The sequence below is a fragment of the Hippopotamus amphibius genome, chromosome 13 (assembly GCF_030028045.1).
Source record: "Hippopotamus amphibius kiboko isolate mHipAmp2 chromosome 13, mHipAmp2.hap2, whole genome shotgun sequence".
NCBI classification, from domain to species: Eukaryota; Metazoa; Chordata; class Mammalia; order Artiodactyla; family Hippopotamidae; genus Hippopotamus; species Hippopotamus amphibius.
The window spans coordinates 43,268,452-43,294,278 of record NC_080198.1 but is presented as its reverse complement, the minus strand read 5'-3'; the positions used below and the strand labels follow the sequence as shown (position 1 = coordinate 43,294,278).

The 25,827-nt window shown below is 46.9% G+C and overlaps 1 protein-coding gene across 3 annotated transcripts in view; it reads right to left on the bottom strand.

Moving 5' to 3' along the window:
• Nucleotides 1-25,827, bottom strand: part of MYRIP (myosin VIIA and Rab interacting protein) — a 221,589-nt gene that overhangs the window by 30,324 nt on the left and 165,438 nt on the right. For all 3 annotated transcript variants that reach the window (XM_057706817.1, XM_057706819.1, XM_057706818.1), the window contains exons 9-11: nt 24,014-24,161; nt 19,840-20,477; nt 9,449-9,688 (exon numbers count right to left, since the gene is read on the bottom strand). In XM_057706817.1, the coding sequence (XP_057562800.1) occupies nt 9,449-9,688; nt 19,840-20,477; nt 24,014-24,161 (1,026 nt within the window). The remainder of the gene's footprint in view (nt 1-9,448; nt 9,689-19,839; nt 20,478-24,013; nt 24,162-25,827) is intronic.

Genomic DNA, 25,827 nt, shown 5'->3' with positions numbered 1-25,827 from the left:
GAGCCGCCAAAGACAACCGGAGCAAACAAGAATGTGGTCTCTGAGGAAATCTGCTCCAAGTGTGATCCAGACTTCACAGCCCGCTCATTACTTTTCTGTCCCACATTACAGATGCTGCCTTGGCTTTATGAAATGCTTCTATCAAACCACCAGAGCAAGCAAGGAAATTTGTCCAAATGCCCTGATTTCATGTATTTTTTTCCTTCTCAAAGGTAAGAAAAGAAACTCCATATGTCCTCCTAAATAGTTGACAGAAATCTGCTAGAAAAATTCAATGCAAATATGTTTCAGTTCTCACGAAACATAAGGCTCTCCGGCGAGGCCTCTACAACCCGTCAAAATACATTCTCCATGAACAGACTCACGTCCCCAAAGAGTGACTTGACGAAAGAAGGTGGCACAGAATTGTGGAAAGAAATTGGAGCGTGAACCTAATAAATTAGCATATGTAATAAACTGAAACGAAATATAACGGAGATTAGAGAACGGACCTCTAGGAATGTTTGGGTTCTTACTTAAATCATCTAGATTTTGATGGTCAGAGGTGAAAGAAATAAGAGTTTGTTAAATGGTGATGACTGAAATGAATTTTTAAGCATGTGCTATTTGCACATTTAGTTTAGTTCCAGAATTAACCCACGGGTCTGTCTGTTTCCCTGAGGTCATTTTCTTTCCCTTCCTGAGTGGAGGCCCTGTTGTTTGATGTAGGCACCTGAGCAGGGCCACTCCAGGATCTGGTAATGGTGAGAGAGGAGGGGAGTGACAGGGCCACTGCCTTTGACTAAACCTGCCTGGGCAGATGTAGGGCAGGCAGGACTTCCTGTCCTGGCAGAGGAGGTGATCCTGGTCATTAATTCTTTTCGCTTTTGTACACTGGCTGTTCTGCAGAAATTAGTTCCTGGTACTCACTGGACACACTTCCCCACTGTTGGCGGTAACCAGGGCTCTGCCAGGGCACGTGCTCAGCTCTGAAGTAGCCCGATGAGACAGGAAACCACCTTCCACGTCCACTTGGAAAGGAGGTGGCACATGGCAACCAGGGTGATCTTGATAAACGTAGGGTCCTCCTTGTTACGTCTCTGCTGAAACCTTCCCAGGTGCTTCGTGTCTCACGCAGAATAGAAGCCAGAGTTCTCTGCATGGCCCACACGGCTGGCTTGCTCTGGCCCCTGCCCTCTCTCACTTCTCCAAGCGCTCTCCCCGTGGCTACGTTACCCCAGCTACCCTAGCTCTTTAAGCCATTCCTTGAACTTGTCAAGGTCATTTCCACCTTAAGGCCTTGCATGTATTTCTCTGCCTGGAAAGCCCTTCCTTTAGAACTTTGCCTGACTTTTCCCTTCTTGCCCTTTGGGTTTCAGTGGAAAACACAGTTGGTCAGAAAAGTCTGAACCATCCAGGACTCCTCCTCCTCCCAACTCCATCCACGAGTGTCCTGCTGAATCTTCGTAGCACTGGTCACTGTGGACCTCTTCCCTTGTATGTGTTACCATACTTACCAGCTGTTGCCCCCAACAGTGCGTAAATTCCACAAGAGCAGAGACCTTTCGTCTCTGATCCCTACTGTACTGCAGCTCTTAGAATCGTTCAACAATTATTTGTTGAACAAATGGTAAATGAACAGGGATTCCAACTCCAGAGCTTGTGCCACCACCTCTCATGGGAAGTTGGCATCTCTTCCGTTATTGTCTCCTGTACATATTGCTGGGCCTACAAACCAGGGGAAGCCGTTCGTTCCTTTGCTGGAGTGAACATTAAGGACCTTCCTCTCTTGCCACATCCCTTCCCCCAAAAGAACAAGTGCACATATGTCTCAACACATTTATTAAAAAATGATCTCTTCCTGACCAGGGGTGAGAGGTGGGTGGTAGTTATGAGATAAATGGTGAGTTAAATAAAGTATATTCTAGGCCATACTTCTGGATTATTTCATTGCATCCTTTATCAATATCTCACAAATTTAATTGCTCTGCCTTTAAAACATAATGTACTATCTTAATAGATAGGTCCTCTTCATTTCTTTTACTTTTTCTAAACATTTCTAAATTATTCTTGACTTTATTTTATCAGATGATTTTTTGAATCCTTTTGAAAAGTTAAAAAAAACTTCTGGTTCAGATTTGACTTGAGTTACATTAAATGTCTACCCTCATTTTGGAAGAATTCTTCACACTGTCGTTCCTACCAGCAAACCCGGTAGGTTTCTTAGAGATCTGCAGTTTTCTTGTTAAGCTTTAACTTCACATTTTTTTGTTCCTATTATGTATGGAATTAATTTCCATTTTATCTCCCCAATCTTCCAGTCTGGTTTGAAATTTTAGTTATGAAACAGGGATTTCTAATGTAAATCCCAGAACCTATTAAGCTGTACTGTGTAACTGCACTGAATGGTACGATTCATGAATTGACATGATACTACTAGACCTTTTCTTTGAATAGAATCAATTTTTATTTTGCATTTATTTGCATTCAAAGTTGCTGTGTCCTTTTTTTAAAACTGAAGTTGATTTACAATGTTGTGTTAGTTTCAGGTGTACAGTAAAGTGATTCAGTTATATATATCAATCTATATATTCTTTTTCAGATTCTTTTCCCTTATAGGTTATTACAAGATATTGAATATAGTTCCCTGTGCTATACCACAGGCCTTTGTTGTTTATCTATTTTTATATGTAGTAGTGTGCATAGCTGCTGTATTCTTTTACAGGCTCTTTTTATCTCCGGTAAATGTTTGTGATCTCTGACCTTACCCTGGGGATCCTTTATATTTCTCCACATGTTTTTCTCCCATTCTATGCAATAGCTATTTCAAACCCTCTCCACAATCCTGATATTCCAATTTCACTACCCCTCTACTTTCAGAAGGCAAACTTGTTCAGAAAGTTCTAGTTCAGAAAGCTTTCTAGTTCAGAAAGCTAGAGATATAACCAAGCAGGACCTTACGGGGCCTTCCTGGGACAGACACCCCCCACCCCCCACCCCCACCATGTCCTCTGCCCACCTCTTGTTTGTAGAAAGACTTTAGCCTCCGAGGCCATCCCCGAGTTCCAAAGAATAAATTTAATAAATTTAGAAGTGAGAAAATGCAGAAACAAAGGAAAACAGGCAAGCAAGACAAAATAATAATAGATTAGCCATTAACAAAGTCAAAGAGCTTTAGTTCCTCTCAAGGGCTATAGGTAACATTCTGAGCCATTGCCTCTGAGCTGTTTTGCAAACACTGAAACCCCCACAGGTGGAAAACGTTAACTGCATGCTGACCACAGACCCCAGACAGGTTGGAACCAGAAGGTTAAGGATGTGGACTCCCAATTACCTCACTACCAACCAATCAGAAGAATGTACACAAGCTGATCCTGTGCCCTGCAACCCTCTCCCTCACCCTATCATTAAAAACCTTTCCCTGGAAGCCACCAGGGAGTTCCGGCCTCTTGGGCATTAGCCATCCCCAGTCTTGCTTGGCGCTCTGCAATGAACGCTACATCTTCTTTCACCCAACCCAGTGTCAGTAGATTGGCTTTACTGTGCATAGGCAAGCGGACCCAAGTTTGGTTGGGTAACAGCGGGTGGGACTGGGTGGGACGCACAGAACATAAAACAAACTCTCTTCATCTTCCTAAACATCAGATTTACCCACTTACTTGTATCTGGATCGTTCTGGCTTTGCTATTGCAATGCCGATGCCCCATCTGTTTTCTGGACCTTATCCCCTCCATTGCCCCAAGCGTCCCTTATTGTTGGACACTTAGGTTGTTTCAAAGTCTTCCTGGTATAAAAATATAACACTTGATGAACTGCACTGTGGTATACCCTTGGCTGCTTTTCCAGTTATGCCTTAGGATAAATGATTGAAAGTATATTCACTGGAGCAAAGGGTATGCACACTTTGACTGCTTTGAGTTACCAAGTCACCAGTGTGCTAATATGTGCTACTTTGTGGGTATTAGATTGCCTATTTCCCTGAACTCTTACCCACATTGATTACCGTTCTTTTTAACCATCCAATTTGTTAGGCAAAGTGGCATTTCATTATTTCAATTTGCATTTTTATTGTCTGTCTGAACAAACGATAAACTTTTCCCTGTTCATGGCTGTCTTCTCAGGGCCTCAATGTGCTTTTGTTGAATGGAAAAAAATGAATGTGCAAACCATATGCCAAGTTCTGGGCTAGGTGTTGTATTGAATACAGCTGAGATACAATTAAAGTTGAATATTTTTTCATATGCTTATCGGTCATTTACATTCTTTTTTTGTTTTTCTTTTTGGTGAATTGTCTGCTTATGTAGACTGCCCTTTTATCTACTAGCGTTATGAGTATATTAATTCTCGAGGGGTCAGTTCACCTTTTGCCTAGAGAGTAAGATATTCTGCTGAAGCCCTCGTGATCCAGGAGAGAACCCAGAACTCTCTTCCCAGCCGTGCAGGCCCCTCCCCCACACATACAGGACGCGTGGGAATGAGTTATGTCAGTGACAGCAGGAGTGAAATGAAACCTCACCTGTTCAAGTGCTGTGGATGAGAGCTATGGCTCTAAGTGGACAGCTAAAACTTCTCTTTTTTCCTAAGGCAGCAATTAAATAGAAACTTAGAAGAGGTGTTGATTCCTCAACAGGCATGAGGCCTACTGAGATCCGTGAAGCTCGTAAGATATGTCAGGATCTAACCTTATAGTCACTTTAGCATCAACTGAAGATGGAGACATGCTTCTCAAATGAGATGCTACCTGGGGTGAAAGACACTGAATCCTCATGTGGAGGGTGAGCCACTTTACAAGGGGGAGACACCCGTGGACAATACTTGATTTTATGTTAACACTGTGATATCAACAGAAGGTTTTTCACAAGCACATTAAACTGCAGAAACCTACAGCTCTGGGTTTTCTCAGACAACAGTCAATCAATCTGTCTGCTTGACCATTGACCACAACTGTGTTTCTCTGTGACTTGATGCTAGTAAATGGGGAGCAGCGATGGGAAGATGCACAAATTTGTCTCTTGTTTGAGGAGATAGACATTGATTACTTTAAGGAGGTCTCAGTACTTTGATGAGAATTATTCCATGAAACTATGAATATGGGAGATATCTGCTGGTCTGTGACTCCCTTGTGAAAATAAAACACAATGGTTCACTACTTGTGATAATTTATAAACAAAGACACTTGAAAGAAAAATGCTTTCAGGACACTGCGTGTACAAATTTGACTATAATGCAAGAATTTACTAATCTGGGCCTTCAACAGACTCACATTCCAAAAGCTTGACACATAGGACATCTTTTGTCATATAAATAGTGTCATCAATGATACTTATGCCAGGAAACAAAAACCTATTTAATGCCTTACATGTCGAGAACCATGGGATTTTAGAGCCAGCAGGGACCTTGGGGATCACTGCTCTAAGCCTGGGGAGATAGGGTTTTGTGGGAGATTCAGCCCCTACATGTAGCCTCCAACCTCAGGCTGGGGTTCTTGACCCTTCTTTGCATCCTCCTTTCAGGAATGCAGCACCTGCATACCTAGAGGCAGATAGTTCTAGGAACCACTTCAGCCAGGCCTTTCTTCCATAACCATTTGCATGGCCACCTGCCCAGCGGTAGAGGAGAAACGGTGCTCATTCCTGGGTTCAAAGGACCCCAAGGTTTGGAAGGTTAACCATGAGATTCAGTGGAACCAAGATGACTTCAATTAAAAACATGACCCTCTAGGAATCCAGGTTTCTGGGCTGGCCCCAAGCTTCACAAGCTGGTTCTTCAGGTCGTTACAATTTAGATGGCACTGACCATCCTTGAATCATCATTGGGTCCCCAACACCCAGCCAAAGTGAGTCAACTGTAGGGACAAGACTGCCTACAGAAAAGGGCCAATTCCCATTGAGAAAAAGCATGTTTCTAAAATGGTTCTTCCGCTGCTGGACAAGACTGTGAAGCCCTAATTCCTACATAGGTTGTCATACGAAGGACAGTGAACTGCCACTGATGTCCCTGTGTCTGTGGGAATACACGCATTCCTCTGCTTTGGCTCCCAGAGAACAGAACCTGTGGTAGAGGCAGGAGGGACGGTGAAGTCCGGATAAAGCTCTCTCTGTGTAAGGGGTCCCCGTGCTCAGGCAGAGGCCATTAGCAGCCAGTTGGGCATGTGGATTTCCCCACTGCTTAGTCACAAACACTGCAGCGAGTGTTTGTGAACTGGGGACTCTGCTGTTCTTCTGTTTGGTTACTGTCTTAGCCTGGTTTCCCCAGAAGCAGACCCTGAGACAGGGATTTGAGTGCATGGAGTTTATTTGGGAAGTGATCCCAAGAACCAGTGGAGGAGAGGAGGGGAGCAAGGCAGGGAAGGGAAGGCTGCCAGATCAAGCTGGTCCTCACTGCAGGTGCCCAGAGCCAGATCTGCTGAGGAACTCAGGGCGTCAGTGGGTAGCACACACTCTGTGGGCTACTGCCCCAACAGAGGCAAAGGCGCTGGAGTATTTATACTCTTCCCATCAGTCACTGGTTAGGGCTGCTGCCGGGGAGGAGAGTGTTATTCTCTCACTCCCAGACCGCCTTCTGCACGGGATGAGGAGCTCCTGCTGCGTCAGGAGCCCCCAGGCAGATGGACCTTGGGCCAGAGTGTGGAAGCACGGTAAAGAGATAAGGTGAGCACACACAGCTTCCGGAGGAGTTTCGGGAGTGTGTGTATACCTGTGTGTGCGTTGGACAAACTAGTTGTGGTTGGATTACAAGGGAAGTCATAGTTACTCTGATCCTGAAGAAGGGAGCCTGGGAGCTTCTGATGCAGTGTTTTCCCCATTACCTTCTTCAGAGCATGACCTAGCACAGAATGTGGTTACAGACCTCTGGCTTGACACTGCACGTGCGTCACTAAGCTGTTCCTTCAGTGCTAGCATGGGGACGTTATTTCACAACAGTGAAGTGTCTTTTCCTTGAGGTTGTTAAAGGGGCTATGAGGTTGTTAATATCTGCTGGGCTCTGGCTGTGTGCTACCCCTATACTGCATAATTCAGTCCTCCCAACTCTATAAGGGGGTACGGTTATCCCCATTTTACAGATGAGGCCAACCTGTGTTTGTCCAATCGACAATGAAGACCCAGACTGGTTTTAGGGATTGATATAAAAACAAGCCAGACATGGGCTTGTTGACATGCTAGGAGCAAGTTCAAGGGCCGCAGGGCAACTCCAGCTGCTGAGTAGAGAAAGGACTGGAGGGGCCGAGGAGGGCAACTAGGAGGCGGGGTGTAGGAAGCAGGCAAGCAATGGCCTTGGCTTAGAACCAAAGTCCAAAGGTTGCAAACTGCATGGTTGTGTTTCACATTCAGTCTATCCCTGAAGCCTATCCCTATACCCTCTGCTTCTAACTAATCTTCCGTAGATGAACTTATATTTCTGTTTTCCTTTCATCAGAGTAGCCCATGCCTGATGGAGAAAGATATATTAATCTCTTTTGGTTTGCTTATGTAGGTTTTTACATATACTAGTGATATCTGGTTGATCATTTAATCCATTGATTCATGGTTGGCAATGAGAAAGACAAACTTTGAGAAATTGACACATTTGGGAGTTTGAATAAAAGCAACTCCCCTAATTTCCTGCCCAGCGAGGGCACAGGGCAGGATGGGGGCAGGATGGAGGGTTTGTCCAAGTGCCCAGGATTTTCCTCCTTTCCCCATTCACATTCTTCCTGGAAGAGCACAGTACAGACGGGTGGCTGTGCCTCCAGAAGGCGAGGCCTGCAGGCTGACGGGGGTGGGGGTGCGTGACTCACCCCGGCCTGGCACGCCACTGGTACACCATGAGCTTTTGGAGCCTTGGGACCACCAGGCAGCAAAGCCAGCAGGATGTAGATCCATCGTAAGAAATGCTGTGATATTCTTCAGTTACCATCTGGCTCTCTGCCCTAGCAGACAAATGTGACTATAATGGGGCACTGGTTCAAGTAACAGAGAGGATCAGAGCCCATAACCACTGAGGAGGCAGTGCATCGGAGCCCACATCTCAGGGAAGGGCTGCGGGTGAAGGCCAAGATCTGCTCTCCACCCGGAGACGTGCCGGGGGAAAGAGGTGTGCGCCGTCCCCAAGCAAAGGACCTGGCAGGTGTATGAGTGAGGATTCAATGGTTATGGAGGCTGGGATGGGAATGAATGAAAGGCAGAGTCTGAGGTGTTGGGAGGTTCAGGGGCTCAGCCATGGAAGACGGTCCCCACTTCCCTTGGGGCCTGCTCTGGACCACCTGTGCTCATTCCCGGGTCGGCCAGGCCGCTGCCCAGTACCCCAGATTGGCTGTTTGAGCAGATGAAGGGGCTCATTCACTATGCATGTGGGTTATCAGCAGCCTGTTAGCTTAGCCTACCCTTAGAATAGGGAAAAAACTGATCCTAAACACAAAGAAGTCTAGATGTTACCAGACAAGATCTTATCTGAGTTCCAGAAGAGGCAGCTTGTTGTAAAGAGAGGAGCCTGTGATTTGAGGCAAAGCAGGTTTGTGATGCAGCCTTGGCTCTGAAACTTACTAGCTGTGGGCCTTGGGTAAGTACCTTCATGTCTGGCCTCAGTTTCCTCACCTGCAACATGGGTCTGTGTCTGCCTCAAAGGTTTTATATTAAATGAACTAACTAACATGTGCAAAGCATCAGGCACGGAGGAGACACTGAACAAATGCTAACTTCTTCCTCTTCTACTGGAGGCAGCAGGGATATCCTGACCAAGGGACCAATGTGTGAACGTACTTGGAGGAGCTGTAGTGGGAACCTAGGCATATATTGGAGGATGGTGGGCAGAGAGGCTGGGATCCCTTTCTACCAGAGGTAGGGTCTATTGTCTGTGGTTTTCACACATATCCCTTGGAACTCGGTGGCCTGCTTGGGGGAAGGAAGGGAGGACGGTGGGACTGAAGATCAAGTGGTTGGGGCTTTGGGGACCCTCAAAGCAGCAGTGCTTTCATCTGTTTAAAACACTGGGATTCCATAAAAGGTGTGTTTGAGAAAGGCTTCTAGCTAAGTCAAACAAGCCAAAATCTGAAAACTGCAGAGATAAATGATCCAGAAGGCCACTTTCAACACAAAGACTTTATACTATGAAATGAAGCTTCATCGTTGGCTAAAAAAGGATTGGCTAGATGCTCTCAATCCACAGGAAACATTCCTCAGGGAGAGGATGGGCGGGAATAATACAGCTCTTTACCAATGAGAGAGACCATGGGTACTACATTACAAACTTGAAACATAAGGCATAGGCGATGAGAGGTCTTGGGAGACTTCCAAGGACTTGCAGTGCTATTTTCCTGATTGAATAACTCAGTGTTAATCAAATAGTTTTCTTGGGCTCTCCCAAGTGCACAGGGATGGGCATCTTAGAGTACTCTTTGGTGTCCCAGCACATCTCTGCACAAATATAGAACCTTCTCCCACATCCCAGCTGCAGAAACCAAACCATCTACAGGTGGTTTCGCAGCCCTTACCTTCTTCAGCTCTTCCTGGACACTCTGGCTGTTGTCTTCAGAGGACAGACTTTCCTTCTGGTTCTCAGACTCTGTCTTGGGCTCGGACTCCTGATCCTCCCCAGAAGAAGTCTCCTTCTCACTCATTTTCATCGCCAACTCATACAGCCTGCTTCTTCGTTTCTCTTCTGCAGCGTCTGTGCCGGCCTGGGGTTGCTGAGCCTCACTGCTAATGTCAGTCTCTGATAAATCACCCGACACCTAAATGAAAGCCAGAATCATGAGCTGACGATTCTTCTGCTGCTGTCATGTTGCTTGCTGTTCCCAATAATCCCCGAGTAAAGGACAATCCAGGAAAATGAAGCTCTTACCTGATCTGCTTTCCCTATGGATGGACTTTTACTTTTTATTTTTACTTTCTCAAACACGTGTAACTTAAGACTTTGTTAAAAATTTAGGCAGGTGAGCATCTGTACTCAGAAAAGTGAATTCAGTGTTTTTTATTTGCAAAATACTTATCGAGTGTCCACTAGGGGCAGCACTGTGCTGGTGTTGAGGATGCAAGGCTGAGCAAACCTCCACCCGTCTCCGGGTGGAGGAGACAGTAAAACCCTGATATGTGCAGAGAAGCAGGGGGTGGGGAGGGAGGCTCTGACAGCCCATTGAGGGGCATCTGATGGGAAGGCTGGGCGTAAGGGAAAGCTTGCTTGTGGAGGTGATGTTTGAGTTGAGATTCAAAGTGTAGCAGTTACCCAGGTAAAAGGGAGAGAGGAAGGAACGGTATTCTAGGCAAATCACAAAGATTTTGAGATGGTGCAAGGTCCTTGTGCAAACATAAGGAATACTATGTGACCCTCCCTTGATAATTACACAATTACATCTTCGGCTCCTACTATCTCCTAAGCTCCCTCTGTGCGTAGAGCCCTGACCAGGCCTGGGGAACTCCCGGAAGACATGGACATTGTCACTCTCACTCTGTTCTTCACCTTACATTGGACAGATGTGTACGGAATTTTAACAAGATAACCCTTAGCATACCATCAGGGTCCACTGGACCCAATGTTAGTTTTTGAGTGTCCGCTTTAAGTTGTTCTATCTATTTATAAGACTTGGTATTTTATGGCTTTTATTCTTTCTTGAAGGACTCCCAATGAACAAAGAGAAAATATACTAATTTTGTAAATGAAACTCATTCTATTTTGCAATTACTATCTGGGTTGATTGGACCCTTTTATAAATCTAAGACACATGAAGGAATTTTTATGATCTCATTTTCCTTATCTTTTGAAATGTTTTGCTGGGAATTTCATCATCCTGGGAATTGTCTTTCATCATTACTCATCAAATATCTCAAATTATGCTCAAAAATAGACTAGAATAATAAAACAGAAGAACGGAATTACCTAGAAGGATGATTCAACAGCGAAATAAATTATCACCATTTTGAGACTGCTTTTAGCTTACTGTATACAGTTGGGAATTCAAAATTTTTCATAATGGCAAAGGAAAACAATGGACAGAGAACAGCATCTCACAATTATTAGATGATTCAGAAGATGAAGTCAAAGTGGAGAGCAGCTCCCCAGACTTTAACAGTGATGATGAAACTGATTGTATAAGTAAAATCTCAGACTAAGAATCTTCAGATAACAGTGGCCTAGTGAATGTCCTCAAACCCAAGGATCCATGAGTACACAACGTATTTATCAGGGTAAGAGAAAAGATGGTATTTTCATTCAGTCAGTCACTCAGCAAGAAGGGCTTCATCACATATTTTGCAACAAGAATCTAGACCATCCTGTTCTGCTAAAAAGATGTGTGGCAGATTCTTTAGTGTTTGTGCATCAAATGTGCTTGGTACAGTCTGTAACTGGACACATGCTAAAGGGAGCTGTTTATATAAAGGTGATTAGAGGGAGACAGATGATAGAAATGGAAAACCCCCCACTGGACTGATAAAAGCAAAAAGGTCCCTTGGAAATGAGGATTTTTTTTCTGGCCCTGAGTAAGACTCGATGATGAGGGCCTCGTGAGAAGTGACTCATGCCCCCAGCATGCTTGAGAAGGAGGAATCCTTTGGTCTGAGGACTTGGGGCAGCTCCCCGGGAAGAATGGCCCCTGAGCAGGTTCTTGAGAGATGAGGAGCATGTTAATACGTACACATGGGGACAAGCATCCTTGATGAGGAAGCAGCAGGACCCCTGAGACCCAGGATGCATGAAACTGCTCAGGATAGTTGGAGGAATAAAGCTCAGAAGTGGAGAGGATGGGGAGCGTGGGGGTATGGAGAAAACAGCCCTCGGTTAGACTGCAGAGGGCTAAGCATCCACCTGAGGAACTGAGCTTTATCTGTCAAATGTCTCCCAGGCTCCTGGGTGGCACCAAGGGCATCCAGAAGCTGGTTCATGGAAGATCTTTGGTACGGCTGGAAGGGGAGCACCTCCCTGGTATGGCTCCCTATAGTGGAAATGAGGTAGCTGCCCTGGGGCTGGACAGCCGCGCAGGGAGCAGATGAAAGTGAGAGCCTAGGTGGTGGGAGAGGTCCTGGGTTCTGACTGAGCGCACGGGAGACGGAGCCTTAGACACTGGCCGGGGATGCCAGGCGGGGGGCGGGGGCGGGGGCATGGCGTGATGAACAGGGGCCCCATCACTGAGAGACCTGCAGGGACCCAGAGGACACAACTCAGCTCTAAGAGGACACCAGAAGTCCCCCTCCACCTCAAAGACGGCAAAGGTAGAGAAAGTGGAGGGGTTGGACGACAGGTTATTTACTTTAAAAAATACAGTTTTAAGCAGAAAGTTGATTAAATCGCAAGAGGGTAAGTGTCCCTTGGATTGGCTGGTTTACATTCCTGGCTCTTCAGAACGGGGAGGCTGATGAGGAAACTTAAGGCAGTTATGGAAGAACAAAAAGCTGTCTTTTCTTTGCACACTTACATTTAGTGTGTGGAATGTGGAGTTTCTGGCTAAATAAGGATGTAAAATGTTAAACACCTGGTGACGGGATACTCATTAAGATAAGCTAGTACATTTTCTTAAACAAGAGACTTTTAATCTATTCTTAGTGGTCTGCAAGTTCTTGATACTAATCTTTACATTTTGGTTTTCATTTTACTGATGACCTAAAAAAAAAGGGCACACTGTGAACTACCAGGGCAACCACCTTAGAGCTGAGTGCTGGCATGGGGTCGCCGTTCCTGTATTTGTATTTATGCTTCTCGTGGTGCTAAGAGATTTCTTATGTTGATGCTATTTAAATTTGAATGCAGCCCTTCTCAAACTAGACAGCCTCTGAAAATTTCTTGAGTAATCTGTGAATTCTCAAGATTGAGAAACAGAGATGGAAATAAATGGAGGCGATGGGGATGTGAGAGGTGGGGGAAGGAACTGGAAGGTTCTCACGGCTGAGCACAGCTGTGTGGGTGAGCTCTGCCCTGGGCGCGGCACGTGGAATCTCATTCAAGGGTCGTAATCGTTCCCTCTGTGCCCACGAGGACACTGAGGTTGAGTAGGCTGTCCAAGGTCACGTGGCTAGTGCATGGCTGAGCTGAAGATGGCCTGACCCTGAAGGCCAAGTTCTTTGCATTCTTCCAAGATGAGGCTAGAAGCTCCACATTAAACCATGTTCCTTGGAAGAAGAACAGATAGCAAAACCACAGAGGGGAAGAACCCGAGATGTAAAGGATTTCACCTCTTGTTTCGTGAGGGGAAATTATAAAGGAGTGCGAAGATACTTTTTCTAGAAGCTTTTTGGAGGTACCCTCAGATTTTCTCAGAGGACCGTCCTTGCCTTCAGTCACCCTAGTGGTCTGTCTTTACAGACCTTGAAATCTTACCTGCTTTAATTCAAAGCAATTTTTCTCCTACTCAGCCTTATCGTCATCCTCATCAAAATTCTCTGCACATTTGAAGGGAGCAATGTCAATGCCTTCCAGGCTAAACAACCCCAGACCTGGTAACACTTTCCCAGAGCCTGGCTTTCAATGGCCAGCATTTGAGGCGGAGGTGGGAGGCTCTGGGTTTTCTCCATCTTTTCAAAAAGAGCCCCGCTAAAGAGTTACTCTCAGATGTTACCTGTCAGCCTTCATTGAATACATCCTGGTGTCCTGGTGGCTCTCCCCAGCCCCTGTGATGAAAGATACTGAACCTGACTTAAAAATCAGAATTTCTGCAGCTTGTTTTTAGATATTATTTTAGCCAACTTCAGAGAAAAGCCCCAACGGGTTAACTAACCCTAGAGGCACTGTATGTGCCAAATGTACGTAGTTTTACTTGCAAATCCCTTGGCATAGTTACCCCGAATTGGAGAACAGAAGAATGAGCCTCGGGGCTGGCTGACTCCACTGCTGGCCTGTTTCTTCTGAGGACTCAAAAAAGTTCTGTCTCTGTGCCTTAAGACAGAGGTTTGTCCTCTCCTGTTAACCTAAAACTAGATTTATTTACATGCTGTACTGTGGTGAATAAGGCATTAAAAAAAAAATAACTGGTGTAATAAGAACAGTCTCACATACCAAACTATACATACAAATCCTTGGTTAACTTAACAGGGTGGAAATGGGAAGATGGAACCTGGAATTTTATCAAATTTAATATTATAACATTACAATCTTCCTGCCTCAAGAAGAATTCCTCCACCTGGAAAGGTCTGAGTTGGGCCAGTGGCGCTGCACAGAAGGCAGACAGGGGTGCCCGGCTCTTGGAGATGAACTTGTTGAAGGAGGTTATGGGAATGTAGCACCTGGATGTCATCTGGAAGGCTTAATTTTAGCTTTTATAATTACAGGTCAGTTGTCTTGGTGTGAATCCCAAGCTGTTCTCTGAGTCCTTCACATTATAAAATTGATTTAAAAATAAAACCTTAATCAAATCTGGGGCACATTTCCCGCTCCCAGAACCCAAATCCCTCTGATGGATGGGCTCTGCCCCCAGTCTGTTTTCCCTTTATAATCTCCTATCTGGCAGAATTAACTACGCCATTTGTTGCAGCAGCAGCCATTTATTCCCTAGAATTATGGCAGTCCATATAAAATATCTGGAAAATCATTAGCCTAGACTTCTCAGGTCCATATTTACATGAGGAGTAAGCATTTAAGACACAATTCTTTTCATATTGCCCACAGTTGGCCTATCATCTTGTAGAAAAATCCTCTAGGAGAGAAGCAGCATTCACAGTGGATTTCATCTTTTTTTTCTTTGACTCTGGATTGGCACTGGGTGTCGATTAAGTTACATGATCCTTGAATTTGGATGGTGATTCAAAACCTGGACCGTAATGCAGTCGTGAGAGGCAGCATCTCAGAAGGGGCAGGAAGAGGCTCCTGGACAATCGCGTGATGGCCTTCAGGGCAGGGGCTGGCCTAGTGGGGCCGAGGGGCACTCCAGATCCCCTTCTTCTCATTGCTAACGACTCGCTACCTGTTGTGAGTGGGCGGGGTCCGAGTCCCTGCCATACGGAGAGCTCAGCATCTGCCTCACGTAGGGGACACGGTTTTACTGCCACAAGTAAGTAAAGGCTTTAACCGACGGGGAGCCCCTCTGTTTAACCTCTGCCCAAAGGAGGGCTATAACTTAACTATAGCAAAACACAGGTCAGTATGGTGGACGATCCGTGATATCCAGCAGAGTCTTGTTTAAAAAATGTGAAGCTCTGAGTGCTTGTGTTTATGCACATTTCCCCCCGCACCGGGGAGAAGACTCCATCATTCATCAGGTTCTCGAAAGGGCCTTTATGACACAGGAATGTTTAAGAAATACGGCTATACAGCGAATGTCCATTGTTTTCTAGACCTTTGCTCTGCAACTGGCTTGTCTTAGAGGGCACAGCCAGCAATTCTCACTCACAAGGGGAATCACTGGACAGATACTTGAGTCAGGTTTTTCTTCTGTCGAGGGGGTATGTGGTCATCCTTGCTCTAAACGGTTCGCAGGTTATGATCTGTGCTTGCTTACGCTGCTGTGGAGGTGGGAGGGGGACGGCAGCCCTGTCTCAGAGCGGCTCTTTAAGTTTTCATTTAAAGGAAGTTTCCGTGCCTAAAAAGAGATGAAAATCAATGGTGAAGAACTGGGGATGGAGAGGTGGGGACTATCGCCTTTTGGTCTGTGTACTGGAGGAAATTCAAATACGGTTGCAGTAGATTTAAGGGCTTGCTTGGGAGGGTTCTCTTGACACCTGCCTCAGAGGTAGGTGGACCTGTCAGGTGCCTCAGTGTTCATGGGCGTGGGGGGTGTTGTCATAGTACTCTCAACATGCACGGTCTTGCAAGCACTTGAATTCAGAGCCGCACGGCACTCATGAACCAGGGCTTGGGGAGGCAGCCATCCACTCCTCTACAGATCCCACAGCTTAATCCTGGAGAAACCTGGACCAGCAGAAGTCAGAGTATTTTGGCCCCTCGTAGACCTGACCCGACTGAGTTGTCCCCAGAGTGATGTATTGGTCCACACTGAGTGACGCTGTGAGAAGCAGCCTCCAAAGTGTGTATTGGTTTGAAGCAGTTTATCGTGGAGGGTGCTGTATTCTGCATTCTCTCCACAGGGACCCATGGGGTAAATTTCTCTTGGATCTCAGGTCCAGGAGCAGCATCTTTTAGGAATGGGTTTATGATTCTAACATGGCTTCCATGACTCGGGAAACTGCTCATAGCAGATATAGGATTAATTATTTAATAATGATTTGATGATGACAGACATTTAATTCGAAAAAAATAGGGTTAGACCTTACCTCATATGATCCCCCAAAGTAAAGTACAGATGGACTAAAGAGCTAAATGTAAAATACAAAACTACAAAGTATTAGGAAAAAATAGGAAAAATATTCTAATAACCTTGGAGATTTAAAACCTCAAACAAGGTACAAAATTTAAACGAAATGAAGAAAATAATTGATACATTATTAGTAGCAGAAATTTTTGCATGTAAAATATACTTAAATAAAGTTAGGTGAAAGTGATAGACAAGGGGAGAGTATCTTCAGCGTGTAACCATCAAAGAACTAAAATCTACAGTATAATTAGAAAATAAAACTTATTCCTAAAACTCAAGAAGGAAAAGACAACTGGTCTGACGAAATAATAGAAAAAAACATAAATGTGTCTTTCACAAAAGAAAAAAATGCAAATAGCTGTAAATATAGGAAAAATGCTCAATCTCAGTAGTAACTAGGTTAACTAAAAAGAAATGTATTTTTTTCCTCACATAAAGTTGGCAACAATTTAACAGACTGACAACACCAAGTATTGTTGACAATATGAGAAAATGTGCTCTGTAGTGCCTCACTATGTAGACTGCTATGAAGTTCTGGGAGTTTAATTTGGCAAGTACTCATTAAAATTAAAGATCCATCTCTGCCTCAAGTCAGCTATTCTACTCCTGTACTTGTATAATAAGCCTTGCACAATAGTATTTTCTGCGGTATTGTTTATAACATCAAACATTGAAAAAAGTCTTGAATATCTATCATTATGGGAACTATTGATTGTGGATTCCTCCCCTCCTTGGAACAGCGGAGAACTGAGGAGGTTGGGCGGGATGTTTGGAGAAATGCTGATGAAGTTCTTTTATCATTAGCATTGCTTAGAATTGTCTGTCCCTGGTGCAAGGTGATAATGAAAAAGACTTTAATTGGATTTATTATTGTTGTAAAATTCTCATCAGACAATGCACCCTCATTGTTTGCACCCTGGCCACTCCCACAGTCCCCCCTGAGGACCACTACGATGCAATCTTTTGATCTTTTGAAGGTACTATGCGGAGATCTCCGTGCTCTGACCTCTCCATCACTTACTGTTAGGAGGAAGAGGTGGAAGAATGTGGGGAGCCAGATGCCAATGTTGCTAAAACATAGATACATTTATAGAACTATATTTCCAAATGTGCTATACATACATGATACACAAATACAAATGCAGTCATTGCGGGGGGATGGCAGGGATATAGGGTTGTGGTCAAGGGAGACTGTATCTGTATGTTTTAATAATTTTTATATTCAGTTATTTATATAACTTATAAGTATGCAAACAGTTTATATATATACATATGTATAATTTATATACCTTTCTTTTGTTTTGCGGGGGGGGGCGGGGGGGTGGTTGGAGAGAAGAGAACTGCCCTAGTAAACTAAATAGAAGGGAGGACACGGAGGACCAGGGTTTTGAAGTCCCCAGAAGTGCAACGCCATCGCCACCTAGTGGCGGGAAGAGGACACTGCCAAGGAGGCTGTCACAGTGCAGCTCCTGGATCCTTTCTGCCAGCCCTTGCTTTCTCCCTGTTGATGCCTTGCAAGGATTAACAGCAGAAGACAACTTACAAGCCACCTCAGAATAAGTGGCAAGCTTCAGACACCTCGTTATGGTGGACAGGTGGCATTTTATACCTGCCAGTGAATCATGCAGACAACTCTCAAGAATATCCCTTGAGGCAAGTCACCCAGAGTCCCTGGAAAACAGTCTCCACTGGAGCTAGAGGATAATGATTCACACTTGAACAGAATTTTATATTTCTCATTTATGATCACAACAGTCTCACATGGCAGATTTGTAATGCTCTTATTTTACAGGGGAAATAAAAGGAGAGCTTGGACCAAATTTCTAAGCAATATATTAGCAGATCAGGCAGCACTGATGTTAAATTCTGTGACCTGAGGATCTCCAAGTTCATGACTATCTTAATGGGGGCCCCAGGATCAGGGATATTCATAGAATATTCATAGAAGATCACTGTAGCAGATGCTGGTGGTGTCCCAGGCTGTATCCCCCTGGACCTACACGAGTTGCCTGCAGCCACAGGGGACAGTTTCTGGCCCACTCATAGTTTCCCACCTCAGACCTGGGTCTCTCGCTCTCCTTCTCCATCTGAAGGATTTCTCAGGCACGGTCCATGCAAACCTGGCTGTGTATGGAGTTTATGCCCACCCTGGGTGGGACCTCTCTCTACTGGTGGGAGATGGGAGACCAGATAACTGCTCCCCGTCTTCTAGTGGGAGAAGCTTCTGAGCTGTGATCCACATGGCTTCTCAGGGGATCCCTGGTGGGATGGAACCCCAGTTGCCTATATCATATCTTCATTGGCCTTTCTCATTTCTCTGTTTCACTCTTAGGTTTCCTGGGATCGCCTTTCTCATAAACCTACATCCAAATCCTTAATTCCAGACCTGCTTTTGGTGGAACCCAAACTAAGAATGCAAGGCATGGTAGCTGGGTACTATGGGAGATGCAATGACATTCAGAAAGTGGGTGTGGTTTCTCCAGGAGCATAAAAAGTCAAGTTGACAGTAATGCGAGTAGCTATGGTGATGTGCCTACAGAAGGCAGAGGCAACATAACCAGCTCTTCCATAAGGCTCACAGTTTCAAATAGTGCAATCCATTGCTCATATAAGGGCATTTAAACGTTCCAGGCTACATGTGTCACTTTTGAGTTTAGAAAATATTGCTATGGGAAGGCCAGAGTCGGCATCATGAAGTTCAATATTCAGTCCCCAGTGATCACAGCCAGGAAGAGGTGAGGGCGAGGACACAGCGTGATCACAGGCATAGAGCTGGGGATGAGCAGGGTATATTCAGAGAATATGAAATTAATCTGGTCCATGAACTACCTGAAATTGTAAGCAAAATGTGTGTGTGTGTGTGTGTGTGTGTGCACAGGTCCATTTTTCTAGGGAGAGATTCTATAGCTTTAACCAGATTCTCTAAGGGGGTTCATGAGGTAAACCATCAGGGAAGAGGCACTGAGGATTCTGAGAAGGCTTGTGATGGGGACTAAGAATCACAGAATGTTAGTAAACTGTGCCCTGAATCATCACATTGAAACAACGCTGACTGTGCCCTTGTGCTGTGTTCTAGGACAGAGCTCAGCTCTTTATAAAGTTACCTTATTCACTCATCACAACCATTCTTTGAAGTGGATTCTAATATTATCCCCATTTGACAGATGAGGAAATCAAGACCTAAGAAGATGTCTCGTCCAAGGTCACACAGCCAGACTTGAACTTGGGCAGGCTGATTCTAGACCCCATACCCTGAACTCCATGCCAGTGGCCCTCAAACTTTAATGCACAGCAGAATCACCAAGAGAGCTTGTTATAACAGAGATGCCTGGGCCTCATCCCCAGAATTTCTGATTCAGCAGCTCTGGGGCGGGGCCTGAGGATCTACATTTCTAACAAGTTGCCAGGTGCTGCTGCTGCTGCTGGTCTGGGGCCCACACCTTTCAAACCTACTTTGACCTCTAAGCTCTCATCTCCAGAGAGGAGGGCATGGAGTCTCCGAGAGCAGTGACCTGTCTTAGCAGCAAAACCAAGATGAGAATCTGGGTCTGTGGACTCTGAACCTGGGACTCTCCACGCCACTCCTGCTTGGAGGAGGGCACAGCCTACTGAAAAATGTTTGTGTGCTTGCATGCACCCAGCTTTATTACCTGATGTGTGTCCAGTTCCGGAGGGTGGCCACTGGGGGAAGATAATTCCTTGCTTGTCTCCTCCGAGCCCATCCGGGTTCTTCTCCATCTCCTAGCCCTGCGGTCTGCAGCGGCTGGGGCTTCCTCAGGCTCACTGCTGTCTGAGGTCTCTCTGCTGGCTGCCTGGGGGTTCAAGTTCACGTCTAGCTCTCCCTGTAGGCGCATCTTCGTGGCTGCGGCGCTCCTGGGGGCCTTCGCCTGCAACCAGGACAGCCTGGCCCGGTGCCCAGCTTCCCGGGAAGAGCCCGCCGAGGAGGTCTCCGAGTCAGAGCACATGGCCTCGGGGTTGGGGGAGAGCCCAGAGGAGGCGGAAGCGGCGGAGGGGCCTTGGTCTGAGCCCTGGGCTTGCGTGGGCTGAGGCTGGGGGTTCCTGGGCAGGCCCCGGGGCTGCGGGCACAGCGTGCTCAAGGCCTCCCTCCAGTCAAAGTCCTCCTCGCTGTCGGAGCCCATCTCCTCGTAGGCGGATGCCACTCTGGAGGCCGCCTCCAGGGCCTGAAACGTGCCACTCTTAGGTTTGGCCAGCAGGCGGGTTGGGGGCAGAGCCCCATCCTTCAGGGCCATCCAGTTCCCATCAGGGCTCTGCAACACTGGGGCCACAGCTGTGGGCAGGAGGGAGAGAGAGACCAGAGAGGGGCTGTTATTGCCTTAGAGCAAGGGGCCCCTCAAAGACCTCTCCTCCTCTGACCCCTTCTTCCTAGGGCACTTTCTGGTCTCCCCGCCCAGACGTGGCCTCCTCCTTCCCTGAGTTGCTGTGACAGCCTGTCTGGTTCATTCTATGATCCAACTTGGATTCTGGTTGATCACACACAGGGTTGGGCCGATGACAAGGGCCCTGCGGCAGGGTCTGGGTCTCATCCATTTCTTTGGCCTGCACTGTCCCAAAGTCAGTTCGTGCAGAGGAAAGAGCAGAGGCTGGGCAGTCAGAGGGCCTCGGCAGAGAACCGGCTCAGCCACTCAGCCACTGTGTGAGTCTCCGAGCTTGGGTCTCTGGTTGGAGAAAAGGGCACAGCTGATACCTCCCTGGGCTGCGATGAGGATGCAATGAGGTGAGGCTCATAAAGTGTGGGACACATACCTGCTCAGGGCAAAAGATGAATTCTTAACAGCTCTTTCCCCCTTACCTATAAATGAGGCTGCTGTGAACTTAGGAGTCAGGCAGAGCCAGGGCCGAGCCCCAGTCACTGCCATTACCAGCAGGTGAGCTTGGTCAGAGAGCATCTCTGAGCCCGTTTCCTGACCTGTCAGGGGGGACAGTGTGACCCTCCCGGGCTGTCAGAGGATGATTATGAGACAACATACATGAAGTATCCATCACGGTGCCTAGTACACGGAGGCCCCCAGCTATTCTTATCGTCCATCTATTGGACTGGAATATACTGTTATTATTTAGCACCTGGCTAAGGAGCGGCACCTGTGTACTCCTTGTACAGGTGCACAGAAAACAGATATGTCTATACCCTGTGTCTGCATCCTGTAGTTCCTCTTCAGCACTAAAACGCTGTTTCCATGGACTGTGTGAACACTCAAAAGAGAGGCTACCCAGGATGTTATTACCTTTTACATGTTACGGGCTCTACTTGTGATAATAGTACATCTTCTGGGAGAAAGTGCTCTATTTTGTTGGCATCTTCCCCAGTGCCATCCATGTCCCAAGATCGCCAGTCAGGTCGTGCAGAAGGCAGTGACTAAAGAGCCCATCCGGGTTTCTCCAGAAACGTTCAGGCTCTCTCTCAGCTGAAGCTAGTCAAGGCCAGTGAAGAGAAATCTTGCCTTTCCTGATCTCTGGTAATCTTGGTCGCCAGAGCCTGTGCTGGCTGCCCCGGAGGCAGGATGGAATCACCACCTCCTGGGAGCAGCGCTGACCAGTGACTGTGGGGAGCTGGGAGATACGTACCGCAGCTGCCTTCGCCACTGGAATGCTTGGAGCTCCCCAGTGGGGCCAGCTTGTGGCCCTCGGTCCGCCCCCGCTTGATGACGAGTCATTTGTTGCCTGCTTTCCCTCCCTGTCTCATGTCCCTGCTTCTGTCTCTGTGGCTCCAGCTTCATCGCCAAATAAAGTACAGGCCCTCGGATCTTTATAGCAGGCTCCGCTTCTGAGGTAAGCCAGACAGACACCCACGTGACGCAGGCTCACAGACTCAGCCGTGGAGTACTCACTCTGAGGGGAAGGCTGCACCCTTGGGGCCTCACGGGTGGTGGCTAAGTCTGCCCTCAGGACCATCTCTGGGGCTCTGAGCCTGATGTTCCTCCTCAGTGGCACGCCCTCGGCCTTCTTTCCTGAGGCGCTCGCTACTCTGTTCTCTGAGCTGTGCCGGAAAGCTTTCACTGCTGGACCCCCAGCCCCTGGCCAGTTCTGCAACCCATCTTGGGCTTGTAAAGACCACTCGCGAGTGAACACAGGCACCCACAGCTGCAAGGGAAGACGGGGCTCTTGATGTGCGGCTCCACATGAGCCCGGCTGTCTACAGCCTCTCCTGGGGTCATGGGAGGAAGCCAAAGAGGGAAGGTGCTAATGATGCCACTCTGTGCCTGGCTCCAGGGTTGGCTGTGTTATAAATATGGTCCTGGGCCCACCTCCAACACCCACATGGTGGGCGGCGGTCTGCCCACTGCCAGCTCCTCTCTTCTCCTGCCTTTTATAATCCCAGATTGCATGTCCCTCTGGGAAGGCTAGAGGTTGGCCAATTTTTATCTCAGCGAAAGCAGGGATGGCTCCATAAATGCCCAACCCTATGAAAACCTTGGCTGTCAAGCTGCATTGTGGGAAATTCTCAAAGCTCTGCCTGGGCTCTGGTACCACATTCCCTTAGGGCACTGGGACATCCCTCTGGGACCCTGCCCTCCTCCATCCTCTCCTTTCTCCAAATTCTCACTCTTTCATGGTTGCGCAGACAACTCACAGTCAGAAACTCAGGAGCAGGAACTGTGCCCTGGTCTTTACTTCCCAGCACTGAGCACATGCTGTGTATATATATGGCAGACGCTCAATCAAGGTCTCCGAAGTGAAAACGTGTTTGGGGGGGACGTGCATGACTTGCTGTAAGCACTATCAAGACTGAAAACTGAAGGTGGGTTTACTCAGCCCAGTGTCCCTACAGCTGACCTCAACCGTGGACCAACAGGCTCCCCTGAGGCATACACAGAACTGCTGAAAATAGCCCAGTTGACGTGAACCTTCTAAGATGACCTCTGCCTCTGGGCCTCTTCTGTTCTACATTTCTGCTCTGCTGAGACTGAGCAGAACCCCCAGGGAATAACCTGCTTCCTGCTAAACAGATCAGACATCTTTCAAGACCTCTGGGGTTGGCCTGGACATTTTAGCATGTCAAGAACCAAGAGGTCCTCAGAAAAACCAGCAGTTTTCTACACAAGTGCTTTATATTTTTTAAGTCTTCACCCTGAGAGATGCATGGATTTTTGAGCCAAGTATGAAATATTTTTCTGTGTGTGATGTTGTTGAACTAAGCTTTTGGTTTCTACGCAACTGATAAATTACACATGGTGCCTTTGTTTAGACAAATTTATGCACAAAATTGTGTTTTGAAAACCAAGATCCTTTGCAGATTTATTTGGAATGCTCATAATTCAGCAGGAACTGTTTTGTAAAATGGAGTGTCTTTTAAAAGTGCTTATAATACCCCGTAAATTTGTCAATTTCTAAGTCTGAATTTTGAAACTCAGAGACACTTACTACCATGCATAGTTGAAAAGCCCTGCACATTGGAGCCCTGATGTTTGGGTTTGAGGACCACATTAGCTGTGGCGTGTTGGACGCTGAAAGGAATGCCTGTGAGGTTGCATCGGTGTCCCTGGCCAACATATAATAGGATACCTTCTACCTAGTCCACCTAGAACAGGCAGCTGAAGTGGGGCTGTGCGGCTGAGCGACTTGACCACACTTGCCCACTGTCTCACGGGTCTCGACAGGAAAGCTGCCCACGCAGGAAACATGCCCACATTCTATATGGAGTGCTGTGTGAGAGACCTTGTGACTTGGTGGTCCAGCTGTCCCAAATGGGCACACCCCACTCAGCTGACGGTAGGAAGGGCTGAGCAAACCACACAACAGCTGAGATGCCTCCCAACAGTATTTCTGAAACCCACAGACCAAGCAGATGCTGCTTAAAAGAGTTACTTGTCTCGTCCAGCCTGTCCGCACTCTTCCAGCTGGGCAGCGCCTCTTCCTCCCTTGGCTGCTGGTCCCCCGGCTGCCTCGATGCAACCTCCAGTGAAGACGTCCTCAGGGCATCTTCTCTGCTGAGTGAGAACGCAGACTGTGACTGCTGTGGAAAGAAAAGAGGGGAAGGGGTGACCTCGTAAGGCACACTCCCCAGGAGGAGTGCCTTCAGATCCGCAGGTACCCCATCACATGGAGAAGACACGGCTGATGGTAGTGGCTTTTCTTGTGGTGAGGTTTAGAAGTTGCAAATCAGTACATCATGCTGTATAATGGCACCAGTGGTTCCCTCTTTATTCCGTTGCAAGCAGCCTGGCCTGCCAGAAAGCATCAGAGATGTAGTGGAATCTGACAGAGCTGATTCTCACAAGGCTCCTTGTTTACCCAGCCATTCTCCTGGCCAAGATTTCTTAGGGCCAACTGTATGTGATGAAAATGAGAGCATCTTCCCTTCAGAGACCTCCAAACCTGAGCATTTCAGCAGTGTAGCTAGAAAGTTATAGCACAATGTAAGTGCTGAGATAGATAAGTGGGCCAGGGATGGTCAGTCCACAAGCCTGGAGCCTTTGCAACACATTCCCATTTAGTTAAAAAAAATGAAAATACACTCTAACCCAACGGCAAGTGGTAGACATGGGATTTCAAATGACTGACAAGAAATATGTTTGAACTGTATCATTTCTATATGTTACAAATGTTATATAGAGAATTTGAAGCTCAAATGTTCTATGTCGGGAATTTCATCAAATAGAAAGAGCCTATTTTTTTCCATTGTCACTTAATGAAAGAATTCTCTTTCATTGGTGACTTATTGCACTTTGCTCTTTCTACATCGATGAAACTGAGGAAGGAAGGGCCAAGCCACAGAAAGCACCTCTACTGCGACATGACCAGAAGTACTGATCTCTGACTCAGGGCCCAGGCAGTTTGGCGCCACCTGCTGGCGGACCTCAACAACAACAGCCCTACTGCCTTCTCCCTCAGGGAGAAAGCGGCTGGCTCGTCTTGGTAACTTTCTTCCTCTCCCACCACAGGCGCTGAGAGTAGGAGACCAAAGGGGAGCATGCTTGGAGAACTGCAGGCAGGGACCTCAGGCGGCTGAGGCTGGACTCAGGACTCAGCTGTGTCTGGGCTCCAAGACCACCTCTGCTACAACACTGTGGCTGAGTGACTTGATGAAAAGTGGAAACCTCATCGTGCTCTGCACACAGTAAATGCATAATAAGTGGGAGTTTTAAAAAGGTGTTTATAGCCAAGGAAAATAATAAACATAAGCTCCAGGATGTCTGGGTGGGAAAATTGAGCATCATGCCTAGGGTCTTGGGAGAGGATAATGCACTCTGCAACCTCGCCCTGAAGGATGGTTAACCGGTCCGAGAAAAGACTCAGAGAGGGCTGAGGATCAAGGCCCAGTATCCCCATCATTGCAGGCCAGGCCAGGGCCCAGAGGCCCTCAGACACAGGGCATCTGGCACACTTGTTGGCAAGGGTGGTAGAGCCAGTTCTGGTCCAGAAAGAGTCACAGGAAGCCTCTTCTGTTTCCCCTCACAAGGCCTTGAGGCTGATCCAGGAGGAAGATGGGTTTCCAGAACAAATATGGACCCTTTAAGCTGTGCACCAAGGGTCACAACCTGCCTCTTCTTTGATTACAGAAGAGAGTATGACGGGTCTCCAAGACCTGCCATTTGATGCAGGGGTCACAGGTTAATGCAGCCCAGGGGTGGAGGAGCTCTTTCCCTCTTATTGATTAGGTAAGATTCTGTGTGCATTCA